The 22,071-nt window shown below is 39.0% G+C and overlaps 1 protein-coding gene across 5 annotated transcripts in view; it reads right to left on the minus strand.

Annotated features, from left to right (window-relative positions):
* myo3b (myosin IIIB) overlaps nt 1-22,071 on the minus strand; it is a 198,974-nt gene that overhangs the window by 168,104 nt on the left and 8,799 nt on the right. For 3 of the 5 annotated variants that reach the window (XM_077217020.1, XM_077217025.1, XM_077217024.1), the window contains 6 exons: nt 20,246-20,429; nt 19,195-19,329; nt 14,242-14,346; nt 13,831-13,930; nt 10,485-10,561; nt 7,917-8,062 (listed from right to left, as the gene is read on the minus strand). In XM_077217020.1, coding sequence (XP_077073135.1) covers nt 7,917-8,062; nt 10,485-10,561; nt 13,831-13,930; nt 14,242-14,346; nt 19,195-19,329; nt 20,246-20,429 — 747 coding nt within the window. Of the gene's footprint in view, nt 1-7,916; nt 8,063-10,484; nt 10,562-13,830; nt 13,931-14,241; nt 14,347-19,194; nt 19,330-19,830; nt 19,852-20,245; nt 20,430-22,071 lie in introns of all 5 variants that reach the window. The other 2 variants (XM_077217021.1, XM_077217022.1) reach the window with 1 other exon arrangement.

Here is a 22,071-nt window from a genome sequence, read left to right on the forward strand (position 1 = left end):
CTTCTATGCCTGCTTCTCCCTGCCTGATACATGTATAAAAATAAGAAATCTCTTGGCAAAATATCTGGTGCAGCTTCTGTGATTCAACAATAATGGGGAAAATCATGATTTTCAAATCTACAAACTCTATTAAGTGCAGTGGATTAAAAACAGCACACTTTACACCACAGCCGACTCAGGCTTCAAAGATTTTCAGTAAATATAAATGATTTACCCTTAATTAAAAACCCAGGCATCCTTGTATGTCAGTGAGAAAAACACGTTAGCTTGAGCTCAAATAATCATATTCAGGTTGGAGATTGTGCAGGCTTGTGTATGAGCAGCTACAGTATTCAGTTCCCTCTGATGGCCTTCATCAAGAGTCAAACATCTCGCACTGAAAGACTCTGATCACTCCAAGCCCCCTCGTAATCTCTGCGTCTGAGAGTGGGAACGCCGTCCCGGACAGATGACATGTTAACAGAATCATTTCACGGCCCAGTACACACACGAACACTGATTTATTCACCCGCTGCCGTGCTAAAGGTCCCACGCATCTGATTTATGCGCCATGGCCCAAATATCTAATTTCATTTGAAAAGAATAAAGAAAAAGAAAGGTAGAGGCAAGAGATAGAGGGAGAGAGACAGCTGGGTGAAAAAAGCAGAGGGAGCACATCATTTTAAAGCACGTCATGATGGTGTAGATACTCTACATGATTATTGCACCGAGGCATACACTTTATGACAAATGGGCCTGCAAAGGCAAAAGCACAGTATTCTAACATTATCATTTCTCATATCCAGCATTCATAATCGAAACCTCAAGCGGCATTAAGGCACAGCCAAACCATGGTAGAAACACACAAATCTTTAAATTCTCAGTATTTCATAACATACAGTGCACTTTCACTTGAAAATGTACCTTTTTCCATTACAAATTATATTATCAGCATAACAAAAAAATGCTGAAGTGAAATGCTGGAAAAATTAGATTTAATTAGATTAAATTGAAAAATTAGAAAGAATGTCTTCGTACAGTGTAAAAAATATATTTTTCAAAGTTAATAAAACTATTGGAGTACGTTTTACAAGAAAATACTATTTCAGGATTCAAAATTTGATGTTCAATTCAATGCGTTACTTGCTATTTATTTGAGAAATGTACTAGTCAAGTTAAGTCACCTTTATTTATATAGCGCTTTTTACAATAGAGATTGTTTCAAAGCTGCTTTACAGAGATAACAGGAAAATAATGTTGTAATAGTATTGTTAAATATAAATTTAAATGTCCCCAACTAAGCAAGCCAAAAGCCAATAGCGACAAAGGTGAAGAAAGGCGAAAAGGCAACAGTGGCAAGGAACCAAAACTCCATCAGTGACAGAATGGAGAAAAAAACCTTGGGAGAACCCAGGTTCAATCGGGGGGCCAGTCCTCCTTTGGCCAATGAACGAACAGTGTATGATTATGATTCAGATGACTAGCAATTTATGAGTGAAAATTGTCTCAAAGTAAATCCTCTACCAACTTTAAACCCCTTTGGCTTTAATGACAGCATCAGTGGACCACACATGAAAATATGTTAAAAAAAAAAAATGCCAACATGATATCTTGGCGAGTATTGTCGAAAACATTCGGCTATGTCTCAAGTGAACATAAAAAGTTGAGAAAGAAAACAGCTATCAGGTATTATTGGATTTGTGCTTTATGCCTTTAAGTGAACGCATTTAGCCAGCTGCTGTCTTTCTTTAATGTTAATCAACAAAAACAGACAAAGAGAGAAAAAAATCACTGCTCTTGACTGAATAACTTTTGTAGCTTTTACAAGGACATTTGATTATTCAATTTCTGTACCTGAACACCTACAAATCTGAAACCTGATTTATTTGAGCTATTGCTTGTTGTGAATTTTAACTTTAACTGTATAATTTTGATGTAATAATAAGCTTATTTATTAGATTACAAAATAGCATGGGTCACAAAAAAAAACAAAAAACATTTTTTTGGCCAGGTCCAGAACACCAAACAACATGTGTTTTGGCTCTTTTGACTCAGGCTTCCTATTCAGGGTTTCTCAAGCCAACATCACAGTTTGTTCTCAAACTTTAGCCTCTAGTTACCCACCCATAAACCAAACCTTAATTAAACCAACCCATACCACCAAGCCTGTCCTAAACTTACCCGTATACTACCTCAATAGTAGCAAGAAAGTTTTACAATACAACATCAAAACAATAAGCACATTGTACCTATTTTGATGCAAGCACATAGTACAGTAGTTAAAGACACCTAATATAAAGTGTGACCTTTAAAAAACAGGATATACTCCATAATGTGCAGTAAGCAGTATGCTAGTATTCAATTTCTCAGTAAAACTGAGCTAAGCGCTGTAGTGTCAGTGTTATAAAGGTATGCGTGACACTCCCAGTGTCCCGACAGCGAGCGGCCCATCCCCTGCAGGCCTGGAGCAGGGCAGATAACATTAGTGTCAGCCTCATCGAGAAGACAATGGGGAAGGGGGGGTGGCTAATCACAAATTAAAATTGCAATCAAAGGACATAACCAATGCACTCTGGGTGATAATGGTGTGATCACAGAGATGGCAGAAGGTCAGATTGTCATCAGAGCTTATCACTTATCATTAATCAGAATATTATGACACATGTCTCAATTCTGTGACAGTAAAACAGTCAAGCTACATGAGTGTGAACGGGGATATAGCAAGGCATAGCGAAGTGCACTGGTGGAATATTCAATGGAATAAAGCACTAATATGACAGTTCACGCTTTAAAAGTGACATATTATGGCCCTTTTCAAAAGATGTAATATAAAACTCTGCTGTCCCCAGAGTGTGTCTGTGAAATTTCAGCTCAAAATACCCCCAGATAATTTATTACAGCTTGCCAAATTTCACCCTTTTTGGGTGTGAGCAAAAATGCGCCGTTTTTGTTTGTTTCTTTAAATGCAAATGAGCTGCTGCTCCTGCTGAGAAGACGGCCGATCCTTCACATATGCTTCGGATACTCTACAATAGCAAAACATGCGAATCTCACTCATCCAAAATCTAAGAAATAACCCGTAGCGGAGTGCAGCCTTATTGAGAGACTCAGGAAGAGGTTGCAACTTTTGGACGTTTCTGAATGGTTAGTGAATACATTTATTTAGTTGTTGTGGAGTTATGATTCATCTCATCGACTTGTACCGTCATGTTTAACTTTTACACAAGTTGACAGTTCCCTGAGGTCTTTATATGCGAGAATTTATATGATGAATTTTTTGGTCAAATAGTGTTCAGTGTTCGTCTGAGCAGAGACGACAGAACAGTTTACATGCTTTGCTCAAACTTTTGCCATTGTGTTAGAACTGGTTACACTGTTGTCTCTTGCGAAACCAAATGGCGGCGCCGCGGGTGGAAACGTACAGATTAATGTCACGGAAACACACACAGGGGACAGAAGATCCAAAAGCAGTAGTTTTTAATTATAGGGTAATCCAACTCACAATCAGTCCAGGCAGGGGTCAAATACCATGTAGCAATCCAAAAGACAAGAACAACACAGACCAAGAAACACAAACGAGAACGGTTTGTGTGGGGACATAAAACAACGACTCAGTATACATACTGACACAGACAGGGAATATATACACAGATCTAACTAGACTAACAATGAACAGCTGGGAACAATGATTACGGGGAACAGCTGAGTGCAATGGACTGATGAGTGACAGTGACAGACAGAAGCTGGGAAATAAAGTCAAATGTGACGGACACCGTGAGAACGAGGATCTCTAGTGACAAACAAGGGAAACACAACCAGACACTGTGACATAACCCCCCCTCTACGGAGCGCCTACCAGACGCTCCGCGACATAAGCAAACACACAGGAGTCCAGGCGGGAGGTGTAGTGGTGGAGGATCAGGGGGAGGGATGGGGGACCAGGTCCGTGGAAGGGAACAGAAACAGGGGGTGATGGTTCAGCCGGCGGCCAGGGCGAAGCAGACAGTCCATCGGGCGGCCAGGGCGAAGCAGAAAGTCCATCGGGCGGCCAGGGCGAAGCAGAAAGTCCATCGGGCGGCCAGGGCGAAGCAGACGACCCATCGGGCGGCCGGGGCGAAGCAGACGACCCATCGGGCGGCCAGGGCGAAGCAGACGACCGATCGGACGGCCAGGGCGAAGCAGACAGTCCATCGGGCGGCCAGGGCGAAGCAGACGACCCATCGGGCGCCCAGGGCGAAGCAGACGACCCATCGGGCGGCCAGGGCGGAGAAGACCCCTCGGGCGGCAAGGGGGTTGAAGACCCTTCGGGCGGCCAGGGCGGTGAAGACCCTTCGGGTGGCCATGACGGTGATGACCAGGGCGAAGACGACCACTCAGTCGACCACGGCTCAGGAAAAGGAACAGACACCGGCTCAGGAACAGACACCGGCTCATGAACAGACACCGGCTCATGAACAGACACCGGCTCATGAACAGACACCGGCTCATGAACAGACACCGGCTCAGGAACAGACACCGGCTCAGGAACAGACACCGGCTCAGGAACAGACACAGACACCGGCTCAGGAACAGACACAGACACCGGCTCAGGAACAGACACAGACACCGGCTCAGGAACAGACACAGACACCGGCTCAGGAACAGACACAGATACCGGCTCATGAACAGACACCAGAACAGGAACAGCCACAAAGACAGACACAAACACAGAAACAAACATTGGCTCAGGAACAGCAGACACTGGGTCCGGCTCAGGAACAGCAGACACTGGCTCCGGCTCAGGAACAGCAGACACTGGCTCCGGCTCAGGAACAGCAGACACTGGCTCCGGCTCAGGAACAGCAGACACTGGCTCCGGCTCAGGAACAGCAGACACTGGCATGTCCATGATCCAAGCCAGACGCTCCAGATAGTCCAGCATTGCCTTGGCGGCCAGACGAATGGGCATCTCTTGATCTGTCTCAGACTGGGCAGACGGGACGTGAACAGTCTCTGGCTGGGTAGACGTGATGTGACCATTCTCTGACTGGGCAGACGGAACATGAACAGTCTCTGACTGGGCAGACGTGACGTGAACAGTCTCTGACTGGGCAGACGGGACGTGAACAGTCTCTGACTGGGCAGACGGGACGTGAACATTCTCTGACTGGGCAGACGGGACGTGAACAGTCTCTGACTGGGCAGACGGAACGTGAACAGTCTCTGACTGGGCAGACGGGCTGTGTCTCCTTCCTCTTCTCCGGACCACCGGACTCAGGACCACCGGAACCAGGACCACCGGAACAGGGACCACCGGAACAGGGATCATCTCCAAACTACCTCCTCCACTGTGACCTCCACGGGACCCGCGAAACTTGACCAACCGGGTCCCCTTAAAAAACTCCCTTCTCTCCCGCTCGGTGGCTGGGGAAGAGATATTAGAAAACATACCGCTGGATCTAGGTTTGACGGAGTCATTTTGTCACGGAAACACACACAGGGGACAGAAGATCCAAAAGCAGTAGTTTTTAATTATAGGGTAATCCAACTCACAATCAGTCCAGGCAGGGGTCAAATACCATGTAGCAATCCAAAAGACAAGAACAACACAGACCAAGAAACACAAACGAGAACGGAAGTGTGGGGTCATAATACAACGACTCCGTACACATACTGACAGAGACAGGGAATATATACAGATCTAACAAGACTAACAATGAACAGCTGGGAACAATGATTACGGGGAACAGCTGAGTGCAATGGACTGATGAGTGACAGTGACAGACAGAAGCTGGGAAATGAAGTCAAATGTGACGGACACCGTGAGAACGAGGATCTCTAGTGACAAACAAGGGAAACACAACCAGACACTGTGACAATTAAGGGGCGGAAATATTATAATAAGATCCTCTTCCTACGTCAGAGAGAAATCTGATCAGCTTTTTTTTTTTTACATGATTGCAGTGAAGGGCTTACCAAAACAAAGTTATTGTGTTGTCAGTCTTCACGTTTTCTGGGTTGGTATATGCACCGGGGACCTAATTATAGCACTTAAAAACGAAAAAAGTCAGATTTTCATGATATGTCCCCTTTAAGAATTAATATCATGGAAAACAGGATTTGAAAAAAATCACACATTCACAATACAAAGCTCCAGTCCAGTCAAGACAGATAATTTACGAAAAATAATCACAGAAATAAATGTTCACCGCACATGTCAATAACATCACAACCAGCTCATTAACCTGTGACCACACATCCACACCTATTCAGTATTCAGTAACTTGGCCAAGGCTGACATAACAGAGGTCACATTAACATATAGAAGTCTTAAAGAGGCAGTTGCAAGACAGCTAGGCTGCATCCAAAATTGTGTAGTTCCCTACTATATAGTAGGCAATAAACAATGTAAAAAGAGTAGTATCTAAATTCACTCTCTCTTGCAACATCTCTTCTCTTCTCTGATGACGCGTTTACTGAAGTCAGGACGGGACAACCTGTCACTCTCATGAGATCACTGCAATAGAAAACCAGAACAATTCAATTCCCGATGGACAAAATCAAGTCCCGCCCTACTTCTTCGAGGAGCCATTTCACTTGAATATACATCACAATAAGGACGAAAAGACTGTTGCAACTTTTATTTCATGCCAACTAAATCAAATGTGATAAAAAAATCTACTACCCAAACCATTTCAGCTGTTTCTACAAGTGTGTGAGCTGTTTTATCGAGACTCATGTTTCACAGGATTTGAACTCGCACTACACGGATAACAAGTGCAATTCTGTACCAGGTGAGCTAACGAGAAAGTTTACTAAGCTGTATATAAAGCTGATTATGTAATGCAAATGTCAAAACATCAAACACTATGGTAAGTGTTTTGAGGACATAACATAGTCATAATTTAAGAGAAACGACATGAGGGTGAAAGGCAACTTGTTGCTGTTTTACTGCCACTACTACTTGTTAATTTCAGCTAGAAACTGCAGTGAATATATGGACGTTTTTGCAAAAATTTAGGTTGAAGAATATTTTTTACAATATTTCATATCTCAGTTCCAAACAAAACCAACATGTTTCTTTGAATTTGAGTTTACTCTCCTATTTAAGTGTTTTTGATTGGTTTTGATTTCTGCAATCTGCTAACAGTGAATCCCCTTTCACAGAGATTACGAAAAATACACTGATAATGTGTCCCGGGATCTTTGATTTTGGTTCATTCACACTGCCGGTGATTTTCAGGAATCTTTCCATACGTTCACACAAATCCTGTAAAGACACGTAACATCAGGATGTGACGTGCAATGTCTCCTTATCGTCTTAAGTTTTCTTATGATCTGCGATGTGGTGGCAAACAATTTTACATGAATGAATAAGAGACAAACATGTACCGATTGTCTTTAAAGGGTCTAATTACTATGAATATAATAAAATGCACATAGAACATATTAAATTGCTTCCACAGCGATTTCTCTCTCTAGAAACCACGCAGGCTTGTGCATTTTAGTGCATTTTTTTCTCATTCAATCATAAACTAGCGCATCGCGTACCGTTTCACTATGCTGGTGAAATATCTCAGCTTCAGCATCATTACTACGACACACACCTTACAGCATTGATCCTGCCTTTTGTTCACACAGTGAGCGTCCCGGGACTGATCAATCAGGGATCAATCCCGGAGAGTGTTTGCGTTCACACAGAAGGCACTCTAACAATTATATGGCAATTTTCTGGGATCAACGCTCTGTGTGAAAGGGGTATGAGTGACGTCACTCTCAGTCAGAGTGTCAATGAGAACGCTGGGGCCTTTCCTATCGGTCTCTCTCTCTTTCACGCTACTCTAATTCCTATTTTCCACTTTTCCTCAATCTCTCCTGTCTATCTCCATTTCCATCTATTCCTCCCTCTAGGTCCTCACGTTTGCTGTGTGAGTACAGCTCCCCCTGGTGTCTCTTACCGTGGTATTTTGAAGAGTGCTTTGACCGGGTGCATCTCTGCCAGCGGTGGGTCTCCGTCTGCCAGCTCTATGGCAGTGATGCCCAGAGACCACACATCACAGCGGGCATCATACGAGTAGTCATACTGCTGTTCACACGCTATCACCTGCACACAGACAAACACAGAGGCATCACACACACAAACCATGATGTTCACTCTGCACAAATAAGATCTTTAATGTCTCAATTACTGTATTTCTCAGAATGAATGGAGAAAAAAACCCTAGTGATCTCAGATGTGTCTCCTCTTGAGTTTCAGAAGACACCTCAACTCTCCTCAGATTTGTCAAGACACCAATTACAAGTCAGCAAGCTTAATATGAACTAAAAAATTGTGAGTTATGCAATCTACATTCACTTTATACTCTTCCATACATTAATATTGTACTTCTGCTGCATGTCAGCTAGTGATTGATTCGTGTATATTTTTATATCCCCAAAGGAAATTTAGCAGAAATATCCAACGCAATCTCACGACCAATTTGTACGAATTCGTACGAGTGAGTTCAAAGTAGCTAATTCGTACAAATTTGTACAACCTGACTCTTACGATTTGTCCAAACCCCAGTGATGGGTTGGTTTAGGGGCGGGGTCAGGGGTAGGTCACTCGTACGAATTTATATAAATTGGGCAACTCGTAAAATAAATTCGTACGAATTTGCCACCTGGTACGAATTGCTGTGATATCGGGTTGGAAATATCTGATGCTTACATTAAACATAATTGAGAACTTTTTAAAATTGAATGGCCTCCAATTCTAACAAAAGATAATTTACGTATAGACCTTAGTCAGGTTAGATGCCAGATTTAATTTTACGCAGATGAAAACGAGGCTGTAAGGGATAGTCTTTCATTCTTTACAATGGCATGCCCACTAGAAAAGTCCAAAATCATGTATTTCCACTACTCACAACTTTCAAAACTGTATTTATTTTTTCCAGAAAAGACTGGAAACTGCTGAACTGGTATGCTGTTAAACAACAGTACAACCCATTGAACACACTGTCCTTCTATCCCTCACAGCCTCGTTTTCACTCCTGTAAGAAGTTAAACGTGACCCTGGATGACAAAACCAGTCATTTGGGTCATTTTTTTGAAATTGAGATTTTTACATCACATGAAAGCTGAATAAATAAGCTTTCCATTGATGTATGGTTTGTTGTGATAGGACAATATTTGGCCGAGATACAACTATTTGAAAATCTGGAATCTGAGGGTGCAAAAAAATCAAAACATTGAGAAAATCGCCTTTAAAGTTGCTCATTTATGTTCGCGATTGTGCTGCATTCACTCACAAAAATAAATGTTTTATACATTTGCGGTAGGAAATTTACAAAATATCTTCATGGAACATGATCTTTACTTAATATCCTAATGATTTTTGGCATAAAAGAAAAATTGATAATTTTGACCCATACAATGTATTGTTTGCTATTCCCACAAATACACCCGTGCTACTTAAGACTGGTTTTGTGATCCAGGGTCACAAATATGGTGCGCTGACTATGGTCTATTAGAGGGATTCATATCAGTTTTGTTATTATACGGTTCAAAATGGTTAAATAAGCTCTTTAATTTCTGCTCCTTTACCCAGCATATCCATGTGGATTTAGCCAAACTATTTTCTAAATTAAACTAATTTTATTTCAGCTCCAGTTAACCAGTATTTGTGATGTTTAATCATTACTGGACTGTAATAATCACAGCAATTACTTTATGTTGTTTTCCAGCATTAAATCAGTTTGTCAGAAACACTGTAGCCAATCGGCATATTGCAGAGCGTTTCATTTAGACTGTATTTTAATTGGCCCTGAGGGGCCTCCCCCACTGGCCCCATCCCCTCTCTTTCTTTCACTCTCACACAGCGGCGCTCAGCTATTAACCTTCACACGACCCACACACACACACACCAAACTCAGTGACAGCTCACTAATACATACACAAAAACACACTCAGCATTAAAATGCAGATTTTTTTTAACAAAGCTGCATTAATCTACTCACAGGTTAAAGAAACCCAGATTGTAAATGTAAAAGTAAATGCATGAAAACAATGTTTTAACAACATTATTAGTGTTAATAACTACGTAATTAATATTTTATGGGATGTATGACCTAATTCTAATTCTCTTTATTAATTTTATTTAATTTTGTAATTATTTAATTGAAATATGCGCCGGAATAACATGACACCATTTTCTTTGTTTGATTATAGCCAGTTATAGATTGTAAACTGTGGTTGATGTGTTTAGATAAAGTATCTTTGATGAACACTACATCAATAAATCACAAGAATCATGTGCTATGGGTCCTGCCACTTACACAGGCTACAGTGGAGCCTATGTCACGCTACTATTTGAAGCTTATGCTTTTCGAACGTGGTAGTGTGATAAAGGCCTATTATAACAGAATTTTCATTTCTGGGTGAACTATCAACAATAAAATGTTTTGTACTGGAACATAGGAAGAGATGGATGTTGACTGGCTAGATTTAGAAATAAAAGTGGTATTTTTTGTAACAGGACAGACCTCAGGAGCCATCCAGAAAGGAGTCCCCACTGATGTGTTTCGGCGTAGACGGGCACTCGTCAACTGAGCTGAGACTCCTGCAAGAGATGTGTCAGAATCATACTTTATACGGTTATATTTAAGGTTATTTTTTCCCTTCATGAGGTTCATTTTTCCCTTCATTTTTTTATTGAATATGTTTTTGTTTTTTTGTGAACATCTGTGATAATACATAGCAATAACTACAATTATTTCTCAAGTAGGACCAAATGACGCTCCGAGGGATTCAGACATTTAGGAGGTGACAGATAATCTGACGTGACATTAGCATTCATCAGCATTACGTGATGAGGACATTTTGCCTCCCGGCAGGGGTCCACTTCTTTCTCACATCCACACGGGAAAAACACGCCTCAGGCCGACGAGAATCAATGGCCCCACACACACACACACACTTTCCATGCCAAACACCATTTAACCCCATTCACATGATGTGTGAGGGTGCGTTTGAAAAGCACATAGACGTCAGAATGGCTCCACCTCCATTTAGCAGCATTTCATTTGCTGACAACTCATGGTAGAGCATTAGCATACTGTTCATTTTATTAAGTCTACAATACCGTAATATTGTTCCGAATACAAGATAATTTTTTTCTCTTTGAAATACATCTAAATACAAAAAAGTATTTATTTTTAAATGAGATCGCTGGTACATTTTATCAGAATTTACCATACTTTCAATTCAAAAATAAAATATGACAAATATTCAGTATGAAAATAATTTTCACATAAAAGGATTTTTTTTTATTTTTATCAAAAAGCCTTTTTTCAAAAGGTACATCTTGAAAAAGGGGCGGTCGTCTTATAATCGGGGTCGTAATATATTTGGAACAATATGGTAAAAATATATGATGTGTATCTGTATAATACTAATAGTTTATATCATATATGGTCAACAAATTAATTGTGAATAAACTGAGGCAGTAAATCAAATATATTTGATGTTTTACACTCAGCACTCAAAACCAGCTAAACTGTTTCAGCAACCAGTTTAAAAAAACAGTAAAAGTCAGTTATTGGTTAGCATTATAATTAAAAGTCTTAAAAGTAGCTATGTTTTTAAAAAAAAAAAACTACTGAAATAAAAGGCCAGATAAGTGTACTTGAGGAGAATATTCTTTTAAAACATTATTTTGAAGAATATATCATATTTCCGTTATTTTCCAGCTAATGTTCGTAATAGACATTATCGCCCATCAAGAACATGTTAAAGCCATCTTGGAATATAAACTGGTCCAAATTGGTGTAAGATGAACCATATATATATATATATATATATATATATATATATATATATATATATATATATATATATATGTATATTAGGGCTGTCACTTTACGTTCGAAAATCGATTGCACAATCGATCGGACCAATCAACACAAGTTTCGAAAACGAAAATAGAGAATCGATTTTAACTGCCTTTTTTTTTTTTTACCAAAAATGTGTTTTAGGTAGACAGATTAATACAGTACACAGAACATGTAGGATGTTGGAAAATAACAATGTCTGTTCTGTTAACCAAATGCTTTTTAATATTTGCTATTACCTCAGTGCAAGTGAAGCGCGCCGTTATTTGTTGCTTAGTGACGTGTGTGTTCAAGCAAGCCAGAAATGCGCAGATTCTGCGCAATAAGCTGTATTTAATATATCATGAGGACTCACGAGTTGCGTATTTGCGCTAAATCCACGCAGATTTGGCTCACACGAACTTCCCCAGCAAAGTGAGTAAAGATAGAAACACGCCAAATTGACTCGTGATATGACAGCGTAACCCGCCAAAGTTCATTTTTAATCCGAATTTGGCGGGTGTTAATTTCAATCCCTGTTTGTCATTGTGCAAAAAAGTAGCTATGTTTTTTTTTTAAACACTACTGAAATAAAAGGCCAGATAAGTGTACTTAAGGAGAATATTCTTTTAAAACATTATTTTGAAGAATATATCATATTTCCGTTATTTTCCAGCTAATGTTCGTAATAGACATTATCGCCCATCAAGAACATGTTAAAGCCATCTTGGAATATAAACTGGTCCAAATTGGTGTAAGATGAACCATATATATATATATATATATATATATATATATATATATATATATATATATATATATATATTTATATATATGTATATTAGGGCTGTCACTTTACGTTCGAAAATCGATTGCACAATCGATCGGACCAATCAACACAAGTTTCGAAAACGAAAATAGAGAATCGATTTTAACTGCCTTTTTTTTTTAACCAAAAATGTGTTTTAGGTAGACAGATTAATACAGTACACAGAACATGTAGGATGTTGGAAAATAACAATGTCTGTTCTGTTAACCAAATGCTTTTTAATATTTGCTATTACCTCAGTGCAAGTGAAGCGCGCCGTTATTTGTTGCTTAGTGACGTGTGTGTTCAAGCAAGCCAGAAATGCGCAGATTCTGCGCAATAAGCTGTATTTAATATATCATGAGGACTCACGAGTTGCGTATTTGCGCTAAATCCACGCAGATTTGGCTCACACGAACTTCCCCAGCAAAGTGAGTAAAGATAGAAACACGCCAAATTGACTCGTGATATGACAGCGTAACTCGCCAAAGTTCATTTTTAATCCGAATTTGGCGGGTGTTAATTTCAATCCCTGTTTGTCATTGTGCAAAAAACTTCACGCCAATAAATCATCAGAAATATTTATAAGACTTGTGCGCGTCTCAAGCGCCCTCTTTACGTTCGTCCTAATGCCTGTTATAGTTGTCCGTGGATTTGCCAATATTTGGTGTTGAAAATGGAAACGTCTTTAGACATGGAAAAATCGATTTTACAATCGATTCAATGAACACATATGTCTCAATGAACAGGATTTTTTCACAAAAGTGACAGCCCTAATGTATATGTTAGTAAATCATGACAAAGTTTTTGTATTTTTAGTAATTTTGTCACAGTGAAAAGACATTTAAACCAAAGTAAATATCAAACAACAAATGTATTTATTGTCATAAACATGGTCATAAACATATATACATGTTATTTATGGTCATAAACATATATATATATATGATATATAAGATGTTTATGACCATAAATACATTTGTTGTTTGATATTTACTTTGGTTTAAATGTCTTTTCACTGTGACAAAATGACAAAAAATAGAAAAACTTTGTCATGATTTAGTATGTGGTCCATTTTGGAGCTTGACAAGCATGGTCACTGTATAGATTGTTGGAGTATGGAAAGGAAAATGTATATAAAACTTCAAAATCAAACTCTCTTCCTATAATAAAATCCACCTCTCTCTGTAGAGAAACAGCAGTAGCCATTACCAAAGTCCACCAGTTTGACTCCACCGTCTGTGGTGAGGAGGATGTTGTTGCCCTTCACATCACGGTGGATTATTCTGTTGTCGTGAAGATGCTGGAGACCCTGAGAAAAAAAGCCAGAGAAACTTTTAGCCAGTTGAAGTCAGTTAGTTGAGCCTGAAGGCCAGACTGCCTCTGATCAGCTGGACACTGTCTCTCCTCACTATCATGACCCAAAATAACTACTCTGGCACGGTCAGAGCGCTGAGGCAGCGTTCCCTGTGCTGGGGTGGGCAGATTACTTCAGTGTGTGTGTGTGTGTGTGTGTGTGTGTGTGTGTGTGTGTGTGTGTGTGTGTGTGTGTGTGTGTGTGTGTGTGTGTGTGTGTGTGTGTGTGTGTGTGTGTGTGTGTGTGTGTGTGTGTGCGTGTCTCACCAGAAGCGCTCCACACAGGATGTAGGAGATGATGGGCTCCTCAAGACGTTTTCCCCTCATCAGCAAACCCTTTATCAGTTCCGTTACTGAACCCCCATTACACAACTAACAGAGAAAAACACCAGACAGAGAGGGAAAGTAATGAGGAAAAGGAGAGAGAGAGAAATAGATTAAGGCAGTTATAGAGAAAAGGGCAACCAAACAACAGGAGCTAAATTAGTAAGACTTCATCTCTTTATGATTCATAGGCTAACGAAACACACCACACAGTGTTTTTATTCATCTTGGCATTGTATTTATAAAACCAGCTATGACATATCATGCATGCACATGTTAAATAACTGAAATGAAATTGTCATCTTTTATTCAGCTACGTCCTTCCAAACATATTACTTACTTTCTTTTGTAGAACACAAAATAAGATATTTATAGTAATGTCTGTGCTGCACTTTTCCATACAGTCAAAACATGCAGCTCGCGAGCTCCAATCTGTGTCAGGAAGCGTTCAAAATCTTACCCTTCTCCGTAGCTTTAAATAGGGTTTGTTTACATTCAGTCTGTCTGCATACTTAAAATCATGTGTTAGCCTCCAGATCTCATTGAAGTAAATAACTTCCATTTTAGACCTTTCCACTAAATATTTCCACTAATAAAACATTCACTTGGAATGAAGTGAACAAAGCTACATTTGGTCCCACTTTATATTAAATGTCTTTAATTTGTGTAAAATGTAAATTTCCATTTTATAATTTAAACTTTACAAAATTAAAATGAAAACTGTGTAAAATGTATTTACTCCAAATAATGTATTTACTCATCATTGTGTTGATGTTGTATTGCAAAACACATGTGCTGCAATTGTACTATATGTATTAAAAAATATATATAAGTTCAATGTAAAAATATGTATAGGTATAGAATAAGAGCGTTGTATCAAATAATGAATTTGAATGTTAGTACAAAACAGTTAACCCTAGCCTAATGTATCATATTTGATAAGCAAATTTGGACGTAAAAATTACCCTCTACCTCTAAATTATCAACGTGATAAAAACTTGTTTATCAATTATCAACTGCAGAAAAAAACATGTTGTACGAATCTACTACAGGCCTTCTGTCATATGACTGACAGTTTATACTTAATAAATATGTAATTTATAATTGATCAATATGTCCACCTTCAGGTCGTTGTACACGTCTTCTGTACTGTGAAAACTTGTCTGAAATCTTCACTGATATGTATAAACTAAATGTAAAATGAACTTTAATATTGTTAGTAATATTTCAAAATGAACACTGGACTGAAGTAACAGTTTTACTTGATTATCTATACATTATTTTTGTGAGTGTGAGCATAAAAAAGTGAGTATCAAATATAATACATCATGCTTTTGAGGAACGTTTATCAGTTCATCATTCGATCATCATTGTATTGCATTTTATTATATGATTTACCCCCCATAATAATAACAAAACTACAGAGCTTTGATCATAAAACTCATAAATATCATGTTACTAAGACATTTTATTGAAAGAGAGTGACATTTTTAGTCTGCTATACTGTTATAAAGATCTCATTGATTGACAGTAGAGGCTAAAAGAATTTCATCTTACTTTTTGGCCGTATAAATATCAGCAACTGAACCAAACTGCTTATTCTTGCTCAGTTTGGGCCTCTGAAAAATAATAATAATATGTGTTTTTTTCTTCTCCTCAAGTATGAGCTCCATATTCTTCTATATCATTCTATATGAGCCAAAAATATAGAGTTTTCTGACTATTAATTCATATGTCAGACTTTAGAGGGTTAAAGACACTTCACAATCCATTTTGTGTTCCTTGGTTCATAAGAAAGTAATAAAGGTTTTGAAACAATATTATGTAAATGATGACAGATTCTTCATTTTTGGCTGAACTAGTCCACCATCATAATCATAAATCTAGAATGTTGTGTGTTTTGAGATTGAGTATATACTTCAAATTGCTCAGCTGAAAAGCACTGAACTCTCCGACTGCTTTAGGGTATGCGTGTGGTGGTAACATTGATTTCTTCCCAAACAAAAACTATTCAAACAATAAAAGGGACCTAAATTTGAACTGCTTGTCGAACTGACAAGTCTAAATATCCACAACACATTTGAGCAATATTTGAAATGTTACTTTAAAGGGATAGTTCACCCAAAAATGAAAATTAGCCCATGATTTAGGCCTACTCACCCTCAAGCCATCCTAGGTGTATATGACATTCTTCTTTCAGAGTTATATTAAATAAAATTCTGGCTCTTACACGCTTTATAATGGGAGTGAATGGCTGGTGAAAATTTGAAGCCCAAAAAAGTGCATCCATCCATTATAAAAATACTCCACATGGCTCCGGGGGGTTAATAAAGGCCTTCTGAAAAGAAGCCATGGGTTTTGGTAAGGAAAATACCCATATTTATAACTTAATAGTCTAAAATAACTAGCTTCCGCCATGTAACGACTGTACGCATACATTCAGAATTTCTAATTTGCGACCGGTGTTTTGATTTGCTCTTTCCTCTGAGCTTCTGCGTTCGTCATTACGTCGTGCGTTGAGTCAGGGGTTGGTCTTCCACCATAAATCCATGCGTACGGCCGTCTGGCGGAAGCTAGTGATTGTAGTTTATGAAGTTTTAAATATGGGTAATCCTTATACACAAACGCATGGCTTCACTTCAGAAGGCCATTATCAACCCCCTGGAGCAAAACGGATTACTTTTACAATGGATGGATGCACTTTTTTGGGCTTCAAGTTTTCACCAGCCATTCACTCCCATTATAAATCTTGGAAGAGCCAGGAATTTTTTTAATATAATTCCGATTGTATTCGTCTGAAAGAAGATTGCCATATATACCTAGGATGGCTTGAGGGTGAGTAAATCGTAGGCTAATTTTCATTTTTGGGTGAACTATCCCTTTAATGCAGTTGTGAAGTCCGACGTCACCAATGACAGTTTCCGGGTCCAAAAGCTCCTTCAGATCCCAAAAGCAAACAACGAACGGTGCTAATATTCTTACAATGTGCTGCTATACTATCGGAAAAATCATGATGTAACCATCTCTTTAATGAAATCTTAGTTGGTCAGACAGTGATTCATCTTTTCTGAATTATTGCGCCTGGGACGTCGTGAGCCCGGAGATTTTGGTGTACAAAGTGAGTTTTAAAAGATGTCAATGTATGTATTTAAATGTATGCTCTAAATGAATAGTACTCAAAAACAGCTGTTGAGATTGTGGTAAAGGCTTGGACCCGGAAACTGTCATAACCGGAAGATGCCTCAAGATTTTACAAGTAGTTACCATACTAATAACTAACACTTTACAAGGGGATTCAACTTTCATGCAAATTTCCTAGGCCCTTTTTGTATTTTGGTCGATCGGATCACAAGTGGACGCTAAATACATGTGTAAACAGGGTCTAAAACTTTTAAACTTAAGGACCACTTTCGACCACTTCCAGAGGTAATTGAAAACACATTCGACCGGATTGCTTTCGTAGATTGCTCATGAGGTTGAATGTGTTCAAACAGCCACAAAGGACCGTCTTCTCCTACTAATCTAATGAGTAACATTATGGGAAGCGCGCTAGCCAGACGTGATTTAAACTTTGTCGTCTGAAGACGAAAAATGTAACAAGAACAATGTTCACCATTCCTGATTTCTAACACACACTCACAGCGTTCGGCTGGTCTTGTGACTGACAGAGCAGAAAGTTGATGCTCTCTGTATGTTTTCAGTTTCCCCATATCATATGTAAATTGAGTGAGCTTATTTTGTCCATTGGGTCGAAAGATTTGAAAACAAAACCCTGCCCATAGACCCTTCCCTCGAAGAAATCAGGACAGAAGTGGTTGAAAGTGGACAAAAGACACGGATTCAAACACCAGGGGCCCGATCTTGCACCCGGCGCAAATGACTTTGTACACTGACGCATGTATCATTCCTATTTTGCACCCGCGCAAAGCGGACTTTTCCCTCCACAGACACGCCGGTTAACTAAGAAATACACTTGCGCTCCCGGGGCGGTTCAGCGCAAAGAGGAGGCATGTTCCGGCGCAAACTTTCTCTCATGCTATTTTGCTGTTCCATAAAACAATTGCGCCACTGACCAGAAAAAACCTAGTCTAAAGTCAGTGGCGCGTTGCGCGTACATTCAGATGCTATTTTAAGCGCACATGCTTGGCCATAATACAGAGTGTGAACAACGCGCAAACACTGTGGATGATTCTCTCATCTACACAGATGCATTTAACTTTTTGCAAATGATACATTATTATAAGGAAAAATATTAAAACACGAGGGAAATCATTGTTGTGTCCATGATGACGATGGGGAAAATAGGCATAAAGCTTACACATTTACATTATTATATGCATGTTTAACCGAAGCTAATTTGGGTGGGTTTGTCCCATCCCCAATGTCACTTCTCTTTCTTTTACGGCCCTGACGAGAACATCGATCTCCTCGGCTATGAACCGATTCTGAAGCGCGCCTGGTAAATGCGTCGTTATAACAGTATTGCGCCATGGAACACGCGCACCTCGTTCATCATGCTCTTAAAGGGAATGTGATATAAAGCTCTTATTGGTTTGTTTCCCGTTACGCCCAAACCACACCTATGAATAATGAAGCTACTTCAGACCAACCCCTTTTAGATTTGCACCAGGCGCAAGAGCAATTTATCCCGCCGGGAAAATAGCAACAGCGCCGGGATCCACCCACAAAGTTACTTGCGCTTTGCGCTTTGACACTTGCGTTTCAGATCGTTAAAGTAGGGCCCCAGGTGTAAACGGGAATGTGTCTCCCTCGTCTACTTGTGATCCGATCGAACAAAAACTCATCTTAATACCAGGTGTAAACAGGACCCTAGAAACTATTTGCTGTGGACTATGCAAATAAAATGCAAAACCAAGCTCTGAAAAATAAATGTACCTCCAAAACAAGCCAAAGCTGCCCTCCAGAGAGCTCATCTGCTTTGTAGAACATGCCAAAGAACTTCACCACATTGGGATGGTTGGACAGTGAGCGCAGGATGTTGTACTCCGCTTCAATTTCCTCATCCACATCCTGACACAACCATTAGCACAACCGCATTAATCATATATGTTAGTAAGCAAAACAACGCCCTGGTTTGTGGGGGTTCTATATAATTTGCATTTGTTGTGTGTAATGACATGGTGTTCTTATGGGACTCTATGACTAACTACATGGACATCTGACCTTAATTGAAGCTAGAAATTGCTGCTGATTCAAAAAAGCTACCATATACAAAAGAATTTTTTTCAGAATAGAAGATAACTGTTAAAAAGGTGTAAAAAACGCTCCCAAGCTTTCGTGCATGTGCTTGTATGACCAGCAGGGTGTTCGATGGGTACAGTAAGGGCAGCCATGCATGCACTGTACAGCAGGGGGTAATGGGGGATCAAGCAGCACTAATGACACCACACAACATGGGGAATATCAGGGTTAGGCATACAAATAAAACATCCTGGCTAGTTTTCCAAAAAATCAATAGCGCTATAATAAGAAAACATCTGTGGGGGGAATTTAGGAAGAACATCTACTTACTCTGTTAGTGTGACTGGGATTCTGAGACAAGCCAGAGGACAAGAGGAGAAGAAATGCCTTGTTTTTGTTTGATGTTCAAATCATTGTAAATATGGAGTCTTACATCCTAAAATAAATTCATTTGATTGTAGATAGCACAGGTAAAGTTTACATTTATTCACAGTAGATTTTCAGCACACTTTTTCAGATTCAGTACTGAAAAGTAATGCCACACTGCCCCCTTTTGAATCTATTGGGTCTAGTCTATAAAAATGGAGGTTTAAGACTCTCAGAAGAAAAGCCCAAGGGAAGCAGAGTAGACTTCGTGGAAGTAGCGGTTTCCATGTGCTCACATCATAAAGAGGACATGATTGCAATATACTGAACACAGATGACACAACTGAATAAAATCTCAGAAAGCCCAAAAATGACTCACATTAATGGGATCCAAAATTTTCACTGCTGCTAGACTTCCATCTTTCTTATTGATTACTTTGTAGACCTTGCCATAGGTTCCTTTCCCAATTGTTTCCATGATGTCCCAATCAGAAGATGGATCCGCCAGCGACTCTAAACCGATCATGCTTGACTTGTAGGGATAAAGTCCATAGAGAGACCTCCTGAACAATACAAGTAACAGTAATTCAAAGCATAGATTTAATTACATTTCTTCACACAATTCTTTATACATGTACAGTAGGTACGGTTACATTTACCATTATTTGGTGAATTTTCATGGTCGAAATCAAATCATTTTAATAGTAATTCATATAATTTGCCTGAGGGCGAAGGATTTCCCTACACGGATTTCACAAGAAGTTCAAGTTGGTCACACAAACTTGCCATTTGACCAACAGAAATCTGCTTGCTTCAAAGGACTTTTTGTCCTTTAAAAATTCACGTTACTGCACCTTAATGCTGAATGTAGATGTAATAGTGCACCACAAAATTTTAATTCTGTCACCATTTACTCACCCTCATGTCATTCAAACCCTGAATGATTTTTATTTCTCCATGGAACACAAAATGAGAAATTTTGCATATAGTTCACACATTTAATGTTCACTGTTCTTTTTCAAACAATAAAAGTGACAGGACGTAAGAAAATTGGCTACAAAAATGACAAATTTGTGTGTAATGTTTTATAACTCTTCAGAAGCCATAAAATGGAAAGATAGAAATTCATTAGTTAACAATCTTCGCCACTGCTGCAGAGCTCAGATCACATTAACGCTCAGATACAGCATACTGAAATATCACACATCAAAACGTGTCACACATCAGTTGGCAAAACATGTGCCTTGCAACCACATGCAACGTGGCAAATTTGAATATACACATAATTGTACAAAAGGAAGATTGCTTTTGAGGAAAATCAGAGGGAAGATTTAAAGTAAAAAATGACCAGATTTCAGACTTTTCCTCACACAAAGCTTTTTTCCATTCCTCAGACAAAGCTCTTTTGTCATTTTTGTAGCTTGACAGCCTGACAGCGAGAACATCCTGTCCATCATTCCTCTTGGATTTTGTGGGGGGAAAATCATTCAGGTTTCGGAACATGTGAATATATATAACATAATTATTATAATTGTTTTGGCTGAACTATCCTCTTAAATGCTTCATGTGCTTGTTTTGTTTTTGTGTGTCACTACAATTATCATTCTTTCATTTGTGTTGTTTCATGATTTTTGTTAACATTACTATTGTTTTATGCATCCAAACTTTTCACAGTTAGTGTACATTAAGACACATTTTGGAAGTATGGTCCTACGTGAACACTAGGTAAATCTAATTAAAATGTGTCTCCTTAAGTTAAACAGGCTAAGGGATCACACCAGGTTGGAGAACGCTTGATAACACATGGCTAATTATGATAATCACTGAAGGATTTTTAAAACAACAAAATCATAAAACTATGCTATTATCTTTTACTTGATTTTTGAGAAATACAAGACGCCATAAAAATAATCTCTCTCTCAATATATTGCATTAAATACCAGATTTAGAGCTGCCATCATATGTCCTCTGTATAGAAAGAAAGCTAATGCTCTATTTACTAAAAATATATCACATAGAGGAGAGCATTTACAACAAATAAAAAGGACCTAAGTCTGAGCCTTGTGGAACACCATTAGTGTTAGTTAATTTTGTTAGCTTTGAGTCCTCAGTTACACAAAAACAGTGGTAATGTTCTGACAGGCAGGATCAAAACACACGTATCCCAAACAAATCAAGAATGAGAACTATGTTCATAATCGGCTT

Source organism: Siphateles boraxobius, unplaced genomic scaffold (assembly GCF_051911475.1).
Source record: "Siphateles boraxobius isolate OS27281-9 unplaced genomic scaffold, OSU_SipBor_1 7, whole genome shotgun sequence".
Taxonomy (NCBI): Eukaryota; Metazoa; Chordata; class Actinopteri; order Cypriniformes; family Leuciscidae; genus Siphateles; species Siphateles boraxobius.